General features: G+C 53.7%; 1 protein-coding gene across 5 annotated transcripts in view; it reads right to left on the bottom strand.

Moving 5' to 3' along the window:
- The window catches only part of SH3PXD2A (SH3 and PX domains 2A), a 242331-nt gene that overhangs the window by 17726 nt on the left and 205417 nt on the right, over positions 1-19188 (bottom strand). For 3 of the 5 annotated variants that reach the window (XM_041746519.1, XM_041746520.1, XM_041746522.1), the window contains 2 exons: positions 4244-4357; positions 283-366 (listed from right to left, as the gene is read on the bottom strand). In XM_041746519.1, coding sequence (XP_041602453.1) covers positions 283-366; positions 4244-4357 — 198 coding nt within the window. The remainder of the gene's footprint in view (positions 1-282; positions 367-4243; positions 4358-19188) is intronic. The other 2 variants (XM_041746521.1, XM_041746523.1) reach the window with 1 other exon arrangement.

The raw sequence follows: 19188 nt of genomic DNA, 5'->3' as shown, positions 1-19188 counted from the left end.
CCAGCTGCCCCCACAATCACACTGTGAGTCCCCTGACCCCCACCCGCAGGATGTTGGCAGGAGCCAGAGCCACCCCCACTTCCCAGGCAGCCCCCTGCACCCTCCTCCCCTACGCCCACCCCCAGTTGCAGAAAGTGAATGAAAGTCTGACTGTTGAATCTGGGTAAAGAGGCCACAGGGCAGAGAGGAGCAGAGCTCAGAGAGGAGGCAGGGCATTAGCGAGTGAGGGAGGAGGAGAGAGGTGGCAGCGGCTGGGCAGGAGAAGCTGGCTCCCACAGTCACCTCGGCTGTGCTGCCTGTTGACCATCCCGCCCAGGGTCCACCGGCGATCCAGACGCCGCAGATGGGCCTTGCGTCTCTTGGACACTGGTGTGGGAGATGGCAATGGAACACGCGGCCGACGGAACCGGCGGAGAAAATGGAGAGGAGGATGAGATGGGATGAGGCGGGGCAGGGGTGGTGGGAGGGAAGGCTCATGCTCACAGGTCATCATCACTGGGACCAAGCCCCCCAGCAGTGCGCACTCGCTGGACATGGGCAGATGTGCCCAATGACAACACCAACATGTGGGGCAGGGCCACCAAAGCCACATCTTACGGGTTATACCTTGGGGCCCAGGAGGGGCTGAGAACTCTGCCTCCTAGCACCTGAGAGGTGAAGAGGATCCTTGGCCCCAGCCTGGAATGAGGACAGCAATCCAGGTGGCCCCCGGACCTCACACAGGGCCCGGCAGGTGACTAGGAAATGGCGCTGGGTGAAGTGTACATGGGGATGGATGCCATAGGCCCTCTGCTCCTTCACGGCACACTGCCCATTGTCTCTGCAATAGTGGGAGACCTGCCACAGCTTTTCAGTGCCACAGACCCCTTCTGTGTAGCCCATCCTCTCTGGGGTGGCATCCTGCACTGCTCCACTGGGTGCCATGGCCCAGCTCCAGAAGCCCTCAGCCTTCCTCTGTTCCCAGGAGGAACACACACTGGGGGGGGGGGGGGGGCGGCAGGGTAGCAAGTGGCCCCCACCTCCCGGCTCTGCAGAATCTGGGTAGCAGGTTGCCGAAGTCTGGGGGAGGGAGGCCAGCAGTTGGAGTCAAGGGAAAGCTGTCCAGACAACCTTGAGCCAAGCCCTGCAAAGCCTTCTGAGAAGTATTTGCTTTTCTTGAGGGAGGAAGGCTGTCTTGTTTGACCCGCTTCTTGTAAGCAGGAGGCCTGGACACGAGGTTGGAGGTATGGATTCAGGTGAGGCCTCCCTGCCTGGTTACTGTGTCACCATACTCTGTCACCTGTTCTCTCATCTGTCATAGGGGCTGACACCACCTGCCCTGGCATGAGAGGGGACAAGGGATTGAACACGTTCTTTGGAAAACAAACGAGGTCCCGTGTGAGGCCAGGCTGGGAAGGACTCTGACAGCTGACACCCCCGCCCCCCCCCCCCCCCGCTGGGTGGATGTGTCCTGTGGTTTCCCTGGGGGCAGAGGAGCTTGGGCTGATGCCCAGGCCGTGCCCCCATAGTTTCAACTAGGTACGAGGACCGTCTCACTGAAGCCTCGAGAAAGCCTTGTTCTGTCGGCACCATCCCCATGTAGGAAATGGGATAGAAACTAGAGGCATAGGTGTTCAGAAATCCTCGGATGACATGCCTAAGTGTTGGGGAAGCACACAGATCTAGGTGGTCTGGCTCTGGAGCCCAGACTCTTGGCCTGACAATGTCCTTCCCCCTTGACCCTGCACCCCTTAGCCCACCAACAAGGGAAAAGGCCCTGGCAAGGAGCTGATACTGATGCAAACCCACCAGCAAAGGCTCCAGGGCACAGGGGTGCAGGCAGAGACTCAGCTTCCAGTTTTGCCTCTGCCACAAACTGACCCGCGGGCTCCGTGGCGGTGATACCTCTCTGGGCCTCTGAAAGGCAATGGATCCAGTGCTTCACTAAGGCAACTTGCCAGTGTTGGGCTTGATTCTCCTCTCCTCTCTCTTCAACCTCCACCCCAGCCCTCCTACCTCCTACCGTTAACATTTTGGAGGAATACGAGCATATGCCAGGATGTCTGGTAATAGAAATAAACCAAAACAGCTGATGATCTCTTCTTTTCAAAGCAATGAAACACGAGTCACTAGGGAAGATTTCATGGGATGAAGGCTTCCAATCCTGTGCATAGGACTCAGGGACCTATGATGGGATGGCAACAGGTCTGGAGTAGAGATGGCCAGAGAGGGGAGCAGGGTAGGCTAATCTCTTAGCCATATGGCTGTGGGGACAGAGAGACCAGTGGACGCTGATGCTAGGGCCTTGGGCTGGGACACTGAGCCCTGGAGCCCCCCTGTCAAGCGGAGTAGAGATGCCCAAGATGTGAGGATGAAATTCATAGCTGCCCAAATGCTGCCAGGGGTACTGGCACACTGGTCCTATCAAAAGCATGCTGAGGAATCTATTTTAAAAAAGGTCACCCTGAGTGCACATCCACACACAGGCAAATACTTCTGAATGCAGAACCTGCACTGGCTGCCTGATTCTTGCTGCATCAAGGTCAAAATTCTTTACAACTTGCTACTGCTGGCTCTCTGCAAAGCTCTCTTCAAACCAGGCAGGCACCTATGCACACACACATCTCCCGTTCCTTCCTGCCCACTCAGTGTCCTGTCCTCCATCTCCTGATGTCTCTGCTCAAACATTCCTGGCATATCCTTTTCAGGCGGGACTCTGATTCCACACACACACACACACACACACACACACACCCTCTCAGAGTTGCTTACAAGTAAAATGCATCCTGGACAGGCATAGGGCATAAGGCTACCAGGCCACAGAAGCTGACTGAGGCTCAAGCTTTACAAGGACAAGCGTGTTGCTAAAGGTCACACACCTGTAGAGTGAATAAGACCTCTCTATGCTCTAGGGACAGTTATTTCCCAGAGACCCTGGGAAATGTGGAAGTGGGTAGGAGGAGCTCAGGCACTAATATTCTCCACCACTGCAGGGGTACAGCAGAGCCAGGGGTGAGACTGGGAGCAGGCTCAGCTCCAGGACCAGGGAGCAGCCAGGAAGGACAGAGCACCTGGTCTGAACATGCAAACCCTTCCTGATGGAGCCTAATTCCTGGAAATCTGTCAGGCACTGTGGAGGCCGTGGCACTGGTCACAGAGCTGAAATAAAGCATGTACATGGGAGGAAGGGCGGGGCTTCAACCACCCATCCAGTAACCGACATTTAGGGGAAGGATGAATAGGGAGCTGGCGCTTGCCTTGCAGACTGCTTATTTTGGCCTGAGCAGCAGGGAATGGAGGGTGTGTGTGTGAAGGGTGGAGCTGGAGGTGGCCTGAGCCCGGGTGACAGGCCTCCATCCCCCTGGCTCTCAGATGTCCCTACTGACCGTTAGGGCAAGCATTCCTGCCAGGACATGGGGGGTTTGGCAGTTATTAGGAGCAGGCAGCCAGGAACTGGGGGTGGCTGAGACTCACTGGGCTTCAAGCGGCCTGCTCTGGCGAATATCTGAGTCCACAGATAGGCTGACCAGGCCAGTGCTGGCCACCGGGGGTGGGGAGTGCCACCAGGCGGGTATCAGTTTCTTTGAAATGCAATGAGAAAACACCAGAAAAACCTCACCAGGCCAGAGATGATCAGAGGTGCCAGTGGTGGAAGGGCCACCTCATGGTTTCTGCCACTCTGAGAAATGACTCAGACCTGTTCTGTATGTCCACACTGCTGGCTGGGATAACAGACACCCAGAGTAGAAGCCTCTGAGCAAATAGGCACAGCAGAAGCTGCGTGCATGCAACCCCTTGGGGTTATCCCTGCAGCAGAGAGCATGGTGTGAGGTCGGGAAGACAAAAGTGGTGGTCTCTGTAGGGTTCCCCAGGGAACTGAGGGCTTTTATGGGGGAAAGAGAGCTTTATGGTCTAGCCCTAAGACTGTTCTCTCCAATCTCTGCCCCAAAGCTGCCAAAGTCTGAGATCCACACTCCTGGAAAATGTCCCCTCTAACCTGAGTCCCATGTAGGGCCAGGAGGGACAGGCTTAGAAAGGGAGGTGAGATCGTGGGGTCCCAAGGGAAGGGGCTAGGACATGGCCCAACTCTCTTTAGGAGTTCTGATGGTTTTAGGGAGAAGAGTGGGAAAGCTACCTCCAAAAGAACTGGGTTCACTCCAAGGGCCAGGGATGGGGTGGGCACCAATCCCCAAGGATCCCGAGGCAGCCTGCTCCCTGCACATGCCTCATTGCTGCCCCTCCCCTTGAACCTGGAGGTCCTTACCTTCCCCAGTCTTAGAGGTGTTGATGTCGGAGTCATCCCGAGTACCATTCTGGGCCTCCAGGTAGGTGGCAGGGACCCAGCCCTGCTCCTCCGAGGTGCTCACGAACCACCAGCCTGCAGAGGGGATGAGAGAGAATGTGGTCATGAGCTCCCAAGAGGGGTGGAGACGAGAGGGGACAGGGCATAGAGCCAGACAGCCTGGCACGTGGCAGATGCCCGGCTCACATCTAGCCTCGAGAAGCCTGCGCCATACTCAGAAGCCAACATGCTCCTGCAGAGGAGAGCCCGATGGACACTGGCCCACACTCACCCAAATGCTTGATGACAAAATTTGACAATGAAATTCAAACAAGGATATACCAACTGTGTGCAGATCAGCTTGTAGGAAAGGCCCGGGAAGCTCTGGATGAACACAGAGGCCACTTAGGGTCCCTGAAACCCAGCAGGACTGCTGGTTTGGCTGGGGGGTTGGCTTTCCCTGCTTTCAGAGGTATCCAGAGATGAATGCCTCACCGTGACCTTCTGACGGCCACTGTGCCCCCTCCCCATCAAGAGTCAGTGGCATTTGCCCCTGGGCGCCGTTCACGGCTGCCCTTAGCTGTGTTGATACGTCAATTACACTAAGTGGGCACCGCACACTTGACGGCCATGGCCTGATGACAAAAGCTCACTCATTTTCTTTCTCGTTCATTGGTTCATTCATTTTTCATTTAAACAAAAGTTGACTGAGCAAAGCACTCTGAGCACCTGGGTCTTGGGGTTCCACTGCCCTCAGTTTCTTCTTAGAAGCTACACTTCACAAGATCTTGTCTTTGTCCCCATCCCGTTCCGATCCTTCTCTGCCCCCAAAGCAATCTGGCACTGGTTCTCTTTTCTGTCCGTGACTGAGCTCACCATTTCCAAATATGGACTGTTCCCTGTCAAGAGGTCCTGGGCTTCTCCCCCCGCAGCACTGAGAAGCCATCCCTGCCTATGGCAGGAAGTGGCTGCTCGAGAAGGGGGGATAGTGGGAGGTATGGGAGGTGGTGTGAGGGCTGCTGTGATGATGGGGAGGGGTGAGGAAAGCAGTGCCACAATTGCATAGGACCTCAGCACCTGGAGCTACCTTACCTCCTGGTCTCCTGCTAGGTCCCCACTGCTCTGGGTGACAGGCCTGGGACAGCAGACAGCCCATGATCTTGTCTTGAATGCCCACTGCACCCACCCTCCCCAGAGTTCCACAACACTCTGCCTGCAGCTCTGCAAAGCCCATGAGACACGGTAACATCTGTATGATACCGTAATGATGGGCACACGTCATTACACGCTTGTCCACAAGCACCACGAGTGAGCCCTAAGGTAAACTACAGATCTGAGTGACTAGGATGTGTCAGGGCAGGTTCATCAGTAACAAGCGGACCACTCTGAAGGGGGACTCTATGTATGTGTCGGGGCAGGAACAGAGAACTTCTGTTCTTTTTTTTTTTTTTTTTTTTTTTTTTTTTTTGAGAACCTCTGTTCTTAAGCTCAATTTTGCTCTAGACCTATACTGCTTGGACGAGCAGTTTGGAATTTCAAGGCCCAGGCCTCTTTGGCTCACTGTCCCTCTGGAACCCAGGGTGGATGCCTTCCTCCCTTCCATTCCCTTCCTTTGGCCAGAGTCTGTCTTCCCCCAGAGTGGGATGGGGTAGGCCATCGCAGCCACTTATACATCGTGGGCCACCGACAGGGGCTCTCTGGAACAGCACTATTCTCCCAGAACCCAGGCAATACAGGTGTGGCTGCTTACAAGGCTATGGCTGACGGAGGCCCCAAAGGAATCAGAAGGCATGGACTCACAGGGGACTATTCCCCTTCTCTAGGCTTCTGGGGGAGCACTCTCTGGAATCCCAGCAGTCTCTGCGAAGAAGCACCACCCCGAGGAGCTCTTCCACCAAGCCTGACCAGAGGTCATGGAACAGGGCTCCCCATCTCATAAGGCTTTCCACCATGAAGGTGGCTCTGTGTCCTTGACCGCAGGAGTGGGTATACCCAGCCAACCACCTTCTGACTGATTGGTCTTCTCCCTGGATACTGTAACAGTTCCAGGGTGGTCTCAAGAACTGACACGGGTGCTTTGGCAATCTGAATGCTAAGTCCCACGTAAACCAGGAATTGTGGGAGTATGTGAGAAGAGATGACCTGAAAGTTCAGTCAGTAAAGCAGCAGCAAAGTCCAGAGATGGAGAGTCAGTCCTGATTAACATTGTTTAAGCTCCAAATCCCAGGTGGGCTAAAGCTAGACCACCTTGTTGGATTCCCTAATTACAGTGATCCAGTGGCCTTCCTTGCTGTTTAACTAAGCAGGAGCCAGTTTCCATCACCGGGAACCAGGGGTCCTCACTAATGCCATCTCTGCCCAACAACCACCAAGGTTCATGACTAAAGGTCCACCACTGTGAGTCAAATCTAGAGACAAAATTCAAGTTCTCTGGGCACCTGCCAGAGACCTAGAAGGTGAGGACGGAGCCCTCTGAGCCATTCTCGGAAATTTCCTTCCTCAAATTTCCACTCACCAGGATAACCCCCAAGAGTCCCAGAGCACAGTCACCATAATTCCCAACCTGGAGTCACTTCTGGGAGACTCTTGAAGGCTGAGGCTCCCACACGACCCCCAGGTCCAGGCCCCAGTGCCCAAAGCACACATGTTTTGGTTCCCATACCTCCAGATCCTCACCAACCTGACCACCCCAGTTCCACAACATAACCCCCCGCCGCCCCAGTAAGCCAGGCCAAACTCCTGTAGGCCAAGAAGTACCCTGAAGGCCTGCCCTCAAAGGGGAGCTCTGCTTCCCAGGAGAGGGCTTCCCCGGGATGGGCCTAGGCTGGAGCCAGGGATCTTCCAGTCACTGGAAAAAATAGGGATGTGCCCAGGAACAGTGGAACTTGGAAACATGTGCTTGGTGAGGATTTGCCAAGATCCCTCCATGCCCAGCCCCTCCCAGCCTCTTTCTCTATACCAAGGTGTGCCACTTCCAACCCCACCTTCTGGAACAATCACTTTCTGTCTCCACTTGGAGAATATTCCCTTCTTCCTTTGTGTGAGCCTGTGACTTCCCAGGAAGGCAGGCAACTTGGTGGCTTCCTGGATGGCCATAGTCAATGTCTTCTAAGCCTTCTAATTCTGGAATTTGGGCTCTAAAGTCACCCTTAGTAGAGGCAAAGGAGGCAAGCCCCTCTGTGGGCACCAGGAGGGCTGAGGTGGGGGGAGTAGGGGGGTGGGAGAGGGGAGATTTTCTCCATTAGCCCCATCTGAGCTAGTTTGTATCCTCATCTGGTATGAAGTGAGTCCATCAGCCTACTCACCTCCTGTTTTCTCCCTCTCCCCCTGTGGCCATACTGCATAAGCCTTTTCCAAGGCCTCATAATCCCAAGGCTCAGGTCTCTTTTCTGCAGGTGGTCCTGTCTTCCCCACCCCTTATTTCACCCTCTGCGAAGCCTTCCTTGTGCATCCTGCTCCCTCCTTTCCCCCAGGAGCCAGGGTTCCTGACAACTCTGAGAACAATGGCCTAGGCCCCAAAATGTTCCCGTCCTGAAATGTGCAAAGCTAAGTTGAACAGTTCCAGTCTCAGGTCTCTCCTGCCTAAGGCCCTGTAGAGAAGAGCCTGTTGCTGACTCGGCTGCGGGCACCTCCATCAAGCAAAGGAAGACAGGCTCAAACACCACCCAGGTGGGCATAGGTGCCCACCCCAGCTCCATGCAGACCTCCCAGGATCCCTGGCATGAGTCACACAGTTACGCCTCTGGGGGAGGCTCACTGGGCCTGTGCCCACCCACAGTTGCTGACAAGCCTCTCCCAGATGCCAGCAGCTCAGACGTCATTTGCCGTAACCGGGGCTCCTGACCAAAGTCCCTGCTGCTCCACTGAGGAACAATTAGGGCCTGAACTAGCCCCACGGGGCTCCCGGGCTCATCTCCAGTCCCCATGCATCCCCTTTTCCACAGAGATTTAGGGTGTATGGGCTGCATATGGGGTAGATGTGGACAAGTCTTTGTAGTTTTGAGTACATGGGAGATGGGTTATGCCCATGTACATATCTATGTGGGTGTGTGCATTTCTTATACGGGAGGATGATTACAGTCAGGCGCTAACTTTACATATGTTATTTAATTTTCAAGAATCTTGTGAAGTGTTACTGTCATCATCATCCCCACTTTACAGATGAGGAAACTGAGGCCAAGATCGTGATTATGAAGAGGCAAAGATGGACCTCAAACCCAGGCAGTCAGGCTCCAGGAATCATATTGTTAACCACCACAGAAGTGGATAAGGAATTTATCTGGTGTCTGCACAAGGGCAGAGATGATGCCTTGGGAATGCGTGTCCCTGAATGCTGGTATGTCACACATGTACTTCTATATCTGTGTCACTGAGCGTGTGATTCGTGTATGTACACAATGAGCAGAAATGTAGGGCTGTGTGTACTCCCCACTGCGCACAGGCGAGGGTCCTCTGGAAGTAGAGGGTAATAATTAGGGATCTAGGGTCAGAAAGACACAAATTCAGGTCCTGGCTTGCTACTTCCTGTGTGACCTTGGGCAAAACAGTAAACCTTTCTGAGCCTCAGTCTCCCCTCCCTGATATGGGGATAATTAATGGTGCTTACCTCCTAAGGTTGTTGAAGTGGATAAATGAGATATAAGTAGCTTAGTTTGGGGCCTAACACAGAGTTGGAAGTCAAAAACCTTGGGCTGTTTTACTAACATTGTGGTAGTTGTTTGGTATCCCCCCAGACTAACAGCACCCGTGGGTGGCCAGGTGGTGTCTCTGCCCAGAGTAAGTAGATCAAGAGATACTCAATATACCTTGATGAAAAGACCGTGTGTGTTCCCATGTAGTTATTCTGAGAAGTTTGGGGACTGCCTTCAGGGGTTCCAAAAGAACGAAAAAGGCTATCTTTTGCTCTTTCATTAGCTGACAAAATTCGTGGTTGCAAGCATGGTGGGAAATGGGGCCAGAGGGGAGCTGTCTCTGGGGTTTCCCTCCTTGCTCCACATGTGTCAGGGTTGTTCTCAGCCTGGCTCCCATCCTTCTGCTCACACAGTCCCCCAGGATAGAGGTCCTATAGCTTCCTGTCTCCTGTCCTACCAAGTCGGTGAGCCCTCCCTAACTGATCTCCAAATCCTGACGGTGTCCAGAGCATCAACCCCACAATTCACAGTGGCTCATGCACTTGGAGAATTCATCTTGTTGAGACTGTACCATGTCTGCTCTGTCTCAAAGGCAGAACTGAGCTGGCAGTAGGCAGCCAGTCAGATAAGGAAACTGAGGCACAGAGCCTAAGTGCTGGAGCCGAAGATCTGAGTGTGAATCTCATCCCTGCCACTCCCATGCTCTGACCTCAGGACAGGGACTGAGCCTGTAAGAGGCTTCATCTGTAAAACGGTAGGACTGTGCTCTGCCTGGGCGGCCAGTGTGAGGATGGAGAAGGCAGGACAACGCACAGGGTCTGGCACAGCAGGTGCCCGCTGAACAGAAGCTAGGAGCTTTGCTGAGGGACTGATGCCACAGGGTGTGGAAGGGGAGGAGGCCAGCACTCACGGCTGCCCAGGGACCAGCAGAGTCACCCCTGCCTCTTCCATGTCCCCAGGAAGATGGGTCCACACTCCAAGCTGGCCTGTGTTAGCTTTCCTCTCTCACCCTCTCAGCCTTTGTTCTTGGGAGAGGACATTTAGTGATGTTTCATGAAAGGACTTCTCACTGGACTGACGAAGTGGCCCTAGCTGTGCTCAGATGGGGATGGCTCCTGGCTGCCAGGCCTGACCTTTCCCAGAGAAGTCAACCCTTGTTTCCAGGCAGAAGGGGAAGATGCTCTTTTTTGGAGGGAGGTGGGGAACAGAGAACTTGGTGGAATAGGAGATGGTAGAGGACCCTCAAGGGGCCTGGCCCGGAGACTGTTCAGTGTACCCCAGACTCCAGCCCGGCAGCCAGGCTCCAGCAGGTCTTCCTACCCAGGGTACCTTTATGCTGACATACACCCCATAACCCCGGCAGAGGGCAGAAGAGGGGCTACCATAAGCATGGGAAACCACGGACTGCTGCAGAGGGGCCCTGAGAAGGGAGCCTCCCACACTGGATGTGCAGGAGAAGCCTTCCTTCCGGGGGCGCTGGGTGCACTGAAGAGCGAAATCCCCAGACTGGAGAAGCTGTCTGGGAGAATCTGGAGCTGGCCAGTCCCCTGAATGCTGCCCCAGCCTGGTGGTCCCTTCTGTGAGCGCTACGTCCCCACAGCGCCAGAAGCATGTCATTTAGTCAGGCTGGCTGACAGGCCAGGACCAGCCTTCTCCAGAGGGCAAGGGCCCAGAAAGAACAGCAATAGCACTGTCATAGTGGCTGACCCCATTCGTGGGTGTAAGAACCCGCTTCATGATGGCCCAGGGGCTGAGTGGGGAGAAGGCCACACTGGGGCAGCCCGGCCAGCCCAGGGCAGGAAAGGGGATCCCTGGCCCCAAGAGGGAAAACCTCAGGCCCAGAAGTCCGATCCTCTCTCTTTCCAGGCTGAGCACTATCTTCAGAGGTTGGGCCAGTTTCACAGCCCTCTAAAATGGACTCTAACTGGGGCTTGACAATGCTGGCACTGGGGGAGGGATGGAAAGAGTGGAGGGTAAACGGAGAGACACAGAGAGAGAGACAGAGGCAGAGGTGGGGACAGACAGAAGAAGGGGATGGGAGGACTTGGGCCAGGGGCTGGGGGCCTCAACCTCCCCAAGAGGGGGCTGAGCCTGGCCAGCCAGGCAGGAAGTGACGGGCACTCCCAGGCCACTGCTATCCCCAGGGTGACCAGGCCACAATGGCCTCCTTAATGACAGAGGATAATGAGCTCATTAGGCCAGAGGAGGCCAGCTGCACACAATTAGGACGTTAATAAAGTCTTCTGAGGTCACAGCTCAGCCTCGGACAAAACAGCTGGTGGGGGAGGGGGACCCTGTTCCTTCCTCTCCCTCTGAAGTTCCCTCTGTTCTATGCTGTTGTCCACAAGGCCTTCCCTGACTGCGCCCCACAACTCCCGGCCCTGCCTGCCCCAAGGATTCAGCCCATGGGCACTTCTTAGCTCCTCTTCCAAGATCTAGGCTTGGATCCTGGCTTTACCATGTCCCAGCTGGTGACCTGGAGCAGGACCGGCCTCCCTAGGGCATCGTCATACCAGGATGATATGATCTGCCTGTAGCGCTGCCCAACCTCAGGGACATATGGCATCTCCATAACCAAGTGCTAACCAAGCACCTGGTATATGCCAGGTGTTCCAGGCATGGGGACACCATAGAGCACACATAGGCCTCAGGCACTCTTCCCTTCCTCCCCACTGCGTAGCGCACAGAATGGGCACAAGTACAGCCAGCATAACAGCGCTGAGGCCAGCAGGAGAGGCCCGAGCTCCCCCCAGAGGGGAACAGGCAGGATGAGATTCTGGGTTTGGAGTCTGGGAGAGCCCAGCAGGCTTTAGGTTCCTTCTGGGCCTTGCCTTTGTCTTTCCCCTTCCCCGGGGTCCTTCGAAGGATCTGACACAGGCTCATGCAGGGCTGAGCGTCTGTGGCGTGTGGGCAGGCAGGGTGGACACGCAGCCTGGTTGGGGGGTGGGGTGGGTGGAGGAAGGAGCTGGGGACAGCTAGGGAGGCACAGCCCAGGCCTCCAATACCTGCCTCCAGTCACAGTGTGCTCTGGCTGCTCTGAGGGGTGCTCCCTCCCAGCCTTCCCGAGTTCCTCCCTTGCAGTGGTTTGGAGGAGGGGACGCTGCGAGGATCTGTGAGCACTGAATGAGAGCAGGGGTTGGTGGTGAGAAGGGGAAGGGTGCTGAAGGGGGCCTGGCCAGGCACATGGGACTGTGCTGCCCACCTGCTCACCTGGCTACACTGCACCTGGCACAAAGCTGGGTCCTCAGGGTCTGCTTCTGCCCTGGACCTGGCCTGACCCCTTTCCCATGACCTTGGGCAGATCTGAGATTTCTACCTGGGAGGCACCAGGGACGCTGGAAAGGCTGGCCGCCCATAACCATGCTGCGCCTTTAAGAACAACGAAAGGCAGCCCACCCTCGGCCAGGCCTCCCCTGGCCAGAAGGCTCTGTCACTGAGGCCTCTTGCCAAGACACACTCCAGCTAACAGCACGCGGCCTCCTTGGTCCAAAGCAAACAGGAGCGGGTAAAGGCTCCCCCACTCTCTCCCAGTGTACCCCACAGCCCCCGCCTTCCTGCCTGACCCATTCTTCTTGTTCCACCTCTGGCACCTATCCCTGCTCTGCTGCCTATGGCCTTCCCTTCCCCCAGATGGAACTCTTAGGCCACCAGAACCTTCCCTGGGCGCCTGAGGCCTGGATTCCAAGACCATTAGCACAGGCTGCTACGTCAGTTTGGAAGGCTCCGTGGAAGCAAGAAGGCATCAAGCACTGGGTTGCTGCCACCCCTCCCCCAACTCGGTTCCTGCCTGCCCACCTCACTAGATGGGCCCCTAAGGCTGAGGCACCCAGGAGACAGCCAGACTACTGAACATTCGCAGGCAGACAGGGCGCACAAGGACTCTGACACATCCCAGACCCACCAGGCCAGCAGGTTACTCCAAGGACTCTAGAGCCAGGTTGCCTGGGTTTCAGTCCCAGCTCTGCTGCTAACTAGCTGTTTGAATTTGGGCAACTGCCTCAATCTCCTCATCTGTAAAATGGATCTATAGTAGTACTTCTATCTCCCAGTGCTCTAAGGGGTGCAGGGGGTAACCTACAAGAAGTGTTCAAATTAGGGGGCGCCTGGGTGGCTCAGTGGTTGAGCATCCGCCTTGGGCTCAGGCTGTGTTCCTGGAGTTTAGGATCGAGTCCTGCATTGGGCTCCCCATGGGAGCCTGCTTCTCCCTCTGCTTATGACTCTGCCTCTCTGTCTCTCTCATGAATGAATAAAATCTAAAAAAAATAAATAAATAAGTGTTCAGAATAGTGCCTGGTTCCTAGTGAAGTACAACCAAAGAGCTATTATTAAAGTTGAAGTGTAAGCAGCAGGGATTTTTAAGGAAGGAACCATGACCTCAGTGCTCCCTAATGACTAGTGCTAGGGCTGGGAGGCAGGTGGGTCTTGGGTGTCTGGAGTGTCAAGGAGAGAGAGAGTCTCTCGGTGTCACTGTCATTGGCCCTTGACCTTGAGAAGTCTCTACTGAAAGCTGGGTCTGGTTCTGTGCTCGACATGGGTGGGGGTGGGGGGATGGGTGAAGTAGAGAATACAAGATGGCACCAAGTCCTTCCAGGAACAGCAGGGCAGAGTAATCCTGAGACTGAGCTTCTAAGAATGTCATCAGGAAGGTTGAAGCCTCCCAGGTGGATGCCTGACATAATGCTCAGGGTAACAGAAGGGATGTTCCCCTGATGTCCCAGGCAAGAGCAAGAGATAAGTGGAAACAGATTGAGAGGACACAGCATTGCGAGGCCAGCTCAAGATGGGAAGGGAGTCTGCTGGACTGCTGTCCATGGCCTGGCATTTTCTCTCAGGCAGCAGGGTACCCACACTGGAAAGTGCTGACTGGGAGGGTGGTGGGCAAATGGACCCAAGGTGGGGATGGAGGCAGCACTGAGTGGCTGACCTCCATAAGGTCTCATTCCCTGGTGGTGAGACAGGGACCAGAGAGCCCCTGACAGAGAGCCTGACAGGCCACCATCAGGGGTCCTGGAAGACATAGACATGGGAGCAAGGCCAAAGGGCACAGCACGGGCAAAAGTGCCAACTCCCAAAGGAGGTGAATTCCACAGTAGGGATGGGCAACCTCAAGATTGATTGGAACATGGACTCTTTGAGGGATGGCTGGAGAGCCTGCAAGGGGGTACTGAGCATTCCCCAGCCAGGGCTGAGCAGAAAGACACAACAGGAAGGAAGGGGGCCAGCCACGCTGGATTCTGATAAGGAGTGACCTGCTGGCCTGGTGGGTCTGGGATGTGTCAGAGCTTAGCCATTCAGGCCTTGGGGCTCTCATGACCCCCTCTGGGGGCGGCAGGACTGCACTGAGAGATTCATGGCTGAGAGCTGACCACTTCCAAAGAACATGTGATGACTTGCTGGTTACAACTTGGCGGGTGTTCTATTGGGAGCCTGTCCTGCTGGATGTTTTAATCAGTCCCAAGATGAGGACAGCGGGGCTGAACAGGTGGCACCATCTCATATACTGAAAGCTGTGCCAGGATCAGGAGCTACCTACCCCCCACCCTACACCCCCCACCACAAAGGTCTGAACAGCTGGTAATGACAGGTCAACAGCGACAAGATGAAAAGGGGTAGATAGACCAGAGGGCCTCCGATCTTATCATCTTATAATTTACTGCGTGAACTTTCTGGAATGAATGGAGGCTGTTATTCACAGCTATGATAAAATATTAGGTACCAACTGAGCGTGTCCCCAAGCAGGTGGGTAGTTCAGGTGTCCCTACTTGATGGCAAGGATGGGAAAGGTCCTGGAGTTTGGGGGGATTGTGAGTTCAGTAAGCCCTCTGTCTCCAGGTCTGTGAAATCTTAGGCTGGACTGGGTGACTTACCCAAGTGGCAGGATTAGCACCTGGGTCTGACTCCCAGGACAGCAATCACAGTTCCCTTTAAGAATGACTCCAGCTGCCAGTTCCTTTTTAGAAGACGACCAATACTACCTGCTCCATCAGCTCCCCCAAATTTCCATCTGACAGATGAGCCAGGGAAACCATTCTCCTTCCCTGCTTCTTCTCCATTCCATCAGTGTCTACAAATCAGACTCATTTCTCAGCAGTCATGGGCAAGGCTCCTCCCTGGACCCCCTTCTTGCCCTGTCAACCCCCACCCCTCCACAAGGAGGGGGCTAACAGATGGTTTCAGGCCCCATCTCCAGGCTGCCTCTCTCTCATCCTTTCTGAGCCCACATGGCAGGGCAAGACAGGGCACTCAGGCTGATAGCTTTCTGGCATGAAATCTTGCCCAATGGCTATGCCAGGAGAGAGTGACTTTGGATCAGCATTTCTCAACCTCAGAGGTCTCCACACTATGTGGGGCTTTTGCCATATCCTTGTGCTATGTATACTGTGGTTCACAGAGTAAATATATATTTAAAAGCAATGGCCTTTTTTTTTTTTTTAACTTCAAGAAAATAATTTGTTTAGGAAACTTCAGAACACCACCATGAATAAACAGGACCACCAGTCCCAACCATAAAATTACAGAGAACAAAACAATGTAGTAAATTTGAGCTGTGCTGGGTCTGAAGAGGCTGTGCCGATAGCCTGTCCCCCCGCCCTTTGTGACAAAAAGAGGTTTACTGGAGATGAGTCAAAGACAGTGGACCATCAAGCTGGGGTAAATCAGAAGGCTTAGAAGAGGACAGAACAGGGCAAACCATTCACTGCGTTACGGAGGTATTTAACACTACCTCTCTGCACTGCCGGAAGTCATGCCATTTACCACAGTGTTGAATGGACATTTTTAGGAAGCCAGCCTTGGGCTATCGCACTATTTGGTCATTTAAAATAGCTAAAGAAAGAGGTTGTGTCCTTACTGGTGAGACAAGAATATTACATACCATGTGCTAAAGAGAAATCAAAGAGAGAAGACTGGAAAGCACTTAGTAGTGTGCCTGGTGTGCTTCCAGCCTGGAGGGAAGAGCTGAGGGAGCGCTCTGTAGCTGCTGCCCGTCACGGAAATATGAGGAATTATCTGTATTTTTAAACTAGCTTACTTCAGTGGCAGAGAAGTATAGATGTAGGAATTTGTATATTTTTTCCCTTTTCTCTTTTTTGCCAACAATGGAGGCTCCTTGGCCCCAGAACTGAGTCGACTTTAACTGAAAGTCCTAGATTGACAATCATCCTCTCCCTTCCAGCTGAGCTCAGCCCCTCTTCAATTGGGGCAAAAATAAAACGGGGGCAATTTCAACTTTAAAGACCATCTCCATAAACAAAACAAACCCACTCCACAATTTGTCTAGGGCATTCCTCCCTCCAAATCCTCCTTATTTAATTTCTGGGGAATTTTAAATAGAGGCCTTGCAAAATTCTGTACCGCCTGACGTCAACGGCTCTCTGACAACGTGGATTCCTCTTTGCTGTGTGGGGAGCAGTCACTACTGATATTGATGCTTTTCCAAGGCCCTTTCCCAGTTAGAATTTGGGAGCCACTGGTGTCACTCTAGGAGACTGTGGGAGAAGGAGGGAACCCAGGAGTGTCCCACACAGGGTCCTATAACTGCACTTCCTGAACCTCGGGCATTATGGAGCAACGGAGTCTGGTGGAGCTACCCGAGTGGTACCTGTACTAGTGTCTGCTTTAAGAGAAAAATGAAAATACTTTTGTATCTCAAAAAGACATTTTCCTATGCTACACAAAATGGAAAGCCAATATTCCTTGGCGTAAACAGAAGATAAGTGGAAAAATACGTACGTTGAAACATAATAGACTTCTAGTAAGATACTAAGAGAAGCTCTAGCAAGACACGAAGGCTAGGGCCAGATTTTCTAACAAACAATGAAACAAGCAGGCAACATTGGCAATGTTAACAACACAGAAGCCCCAAACACACACTTTGCCCTTGACCCAACGTGGAGTGAAAGAAAAGGTTAACAACCTACTCATGTTGGGATCCCATGCCATTTCATGCTGTGTCTACTACACGTCTTTAGGACCTACTCTCTGGGAAACACTGAGCTTGCAGAAGGAGCCTTGGGTAAAGAATATGCAGCCCTTTTGTTCAAATCCAAGCTTGGCCACTAGCAAGCTTTGAGGTCTCGTGCCAACCATTTACCCCTCTTAAACTCAGTTTCTTCTTTGAAAAATGGAAACAAAGCTGCCTAGCCTATTTAGCCGTAGAAAGTCACTCTGAAATAACAGATGGGGAAACGCTTTGAAAAGTCTGTAGGGTGTAAGGAGATGGGTGCGAATGGGCCAAGTGATTCCAAGTGATTTCAGGAGCCTGATGGACTCCTATCTCTGTTCCCTCAATACAACTCACTGCCTGGACTGGACAGTGGCCCACCCCAGTCTACCAGGGAAGAGAATATGAACACACCACTTCAGTTTTTGTTGTTGTTGTTGTTGTTTTTTAGGTCAACCTTTCCAATAGCCACATGGGTTTCAAAACATTATCCTGGGATCCCTGGGTGGCGCAGCGGTTTGGCGCCTGCCTTTGGCCTAGGGTGTGATCCTGGAGACCCGGGATCGAATCCCACATCGGGCTCCCGGTGCATGGAGTCTGCTTCTCCCTCTGCCTGTGTCTCTGCCTCTCTCTCTCTCTCTCTCTCTGTGACTATCATAAATAAAACAAAACAAAACAAAAAAAAAACATTATCCTCATTTTACAGATATGGAAACTGAGTATCAAAATGGCCACATACTATCTACCCAGTAGCAGAGCAGAATTTGAACACAAGCCTTCCACATAACCTGGGAAGAAACGCCTTCTATCTTGCTTTTTTGGTGCACACTCAGCAGACCCCAAAAGTGTGGGTCTCCCGAATCCATCGATTGCTGTGCCCAGGTCTCATCTTTCAAAGCCCCCATATTTGCCATGTTCCCGTGAACCCCTACTAGCTATGATTCTCTTCTCCTGCCCTGTGCTCCCCAAGCACCCTGATCTTAGGTTTGTTGTTGGCTGTCTCCCCTAGCTAGACCAAGAGCTCTCTGGAGACAAAGCCAATGCTTTGCTCATCCTGGCACCTTCTCAAGTCTCTGTCTGGCTCAGTGTTTCAGACAAAGAAGGGGCTCAGTAAATAGTTGTTGAAAATGAAATGCCATGACAGATGGGCAGAAAACTTCCTCATCCCTCCCTGGCTTCTCCACCCACACACTGTAGCCTCTCCTGCTTCCTTAGCCTCAAGTAGCTTCTCATATCCAGCTCTAGGGTCAGTGGTGGGCTTCTTCCCAGCACTCATCCCTCTGGCCTGGGGCCTTCTGTCCTGCTGGAGTCCAGTGCAGTTATGCCCTGAGGTGGCATTTCCTTCTCCAGCCTCCCAGATTCATGGCTCACCTAGGAGGATGTGCCCACAGGGTCCTGAGACCAGGAGATTTTTGTTGCTCTTGCATATCTTGCCCAAGATTTCCCAGGAAGCTAACACTCCCACCCGGAAGCTCTCTCTCCTACTCTGCTTATACACCTGATGGGCTCATTTTCATTCGGGCCTCTCCCCTCACAGGAATGGAAGAGCAAAGCTCAGGGAGGTCCTGCAGGCCAGTCACCAGACACAAGCCCACGCCTTGGGTGAGGCCCTTGGAGGAATGCAGAGGGCCGGGCCACCACCCGCAGCCTTTCCCCAAGCACATTCAGAGTGACTCCACACCCCACCGGCTGGTGGAGGCCTCCACTGGGACTCTCAGAGTCCGGGCTTCTCACATAGAAAACACAAACCAAGCCCTTCTCCTTGGGGGGTGTGTGGGGGGGTGGGAAGGCCTGGAGTTCTGGAAGGGGCAGCCCCAGAGATCTGCTGCCCCCAGCCCTCAATGGGTGGGTGGGGGAGAAGGCTATGCCAAAAACATCTTCCCCCACCATGAAGCCCCTTCTGGGGGCCCAAGGGACCACAGATAATTAACCAGGAGGCAGCAGAGAGTACGGGGAAGATGCTGGCAAATTTCCTGACCTCTCTGGGCTTCAGATTTCTCCTAAATGGAAGTCATGATCCCTGCTGTATATGGCAGCAGTGGGGATTACAGGAAGAAAGGTGTCTGGCTCACTGACACAGAGGAGGTACTTCTGCGATACTTTCTCACTCTTCCCTGTACCTGATAGCAGAGAGATGGGGTAGGAAGCTGGGAAGTCACCGATCTTGTGTGCTTTCCATACCACCTTCTCCCAGCCTCCATGGGGTCACCCTACCAACTTCAGGGTCCCTGGAGGACAGACTTCATCCTACAAGTGGTTCTCAGGTGGGGATGCCTACATGGAATAAGATAAATCGGGGGGGGGGGGGGGGGTTGAGCTGGGCCATGAAGATTTCTGTCCTTTAAGTAAGTCTT

The sequence above is a fragment of the Vulpes lagopus genome, chromosome 2 (assembly GCF_018345385.1).
Source record: "Vulpes lagopus strain Blue_001 chromosome 2, ASM1834538v1, whole genome shotgun sequence".
In the NCBI taxonomy this organism is placed as follows: Eukaryota; Metazoa; Chordata; class Mammalia; order Carnivora; family Canidae; genus Vulpes; species Vulpes lagopus.
The sequence above is the reverse complement of the archived record's forward strand: the minus strand, read 5'-3'. Positions and strand labels throughout refer to the sequence as shown.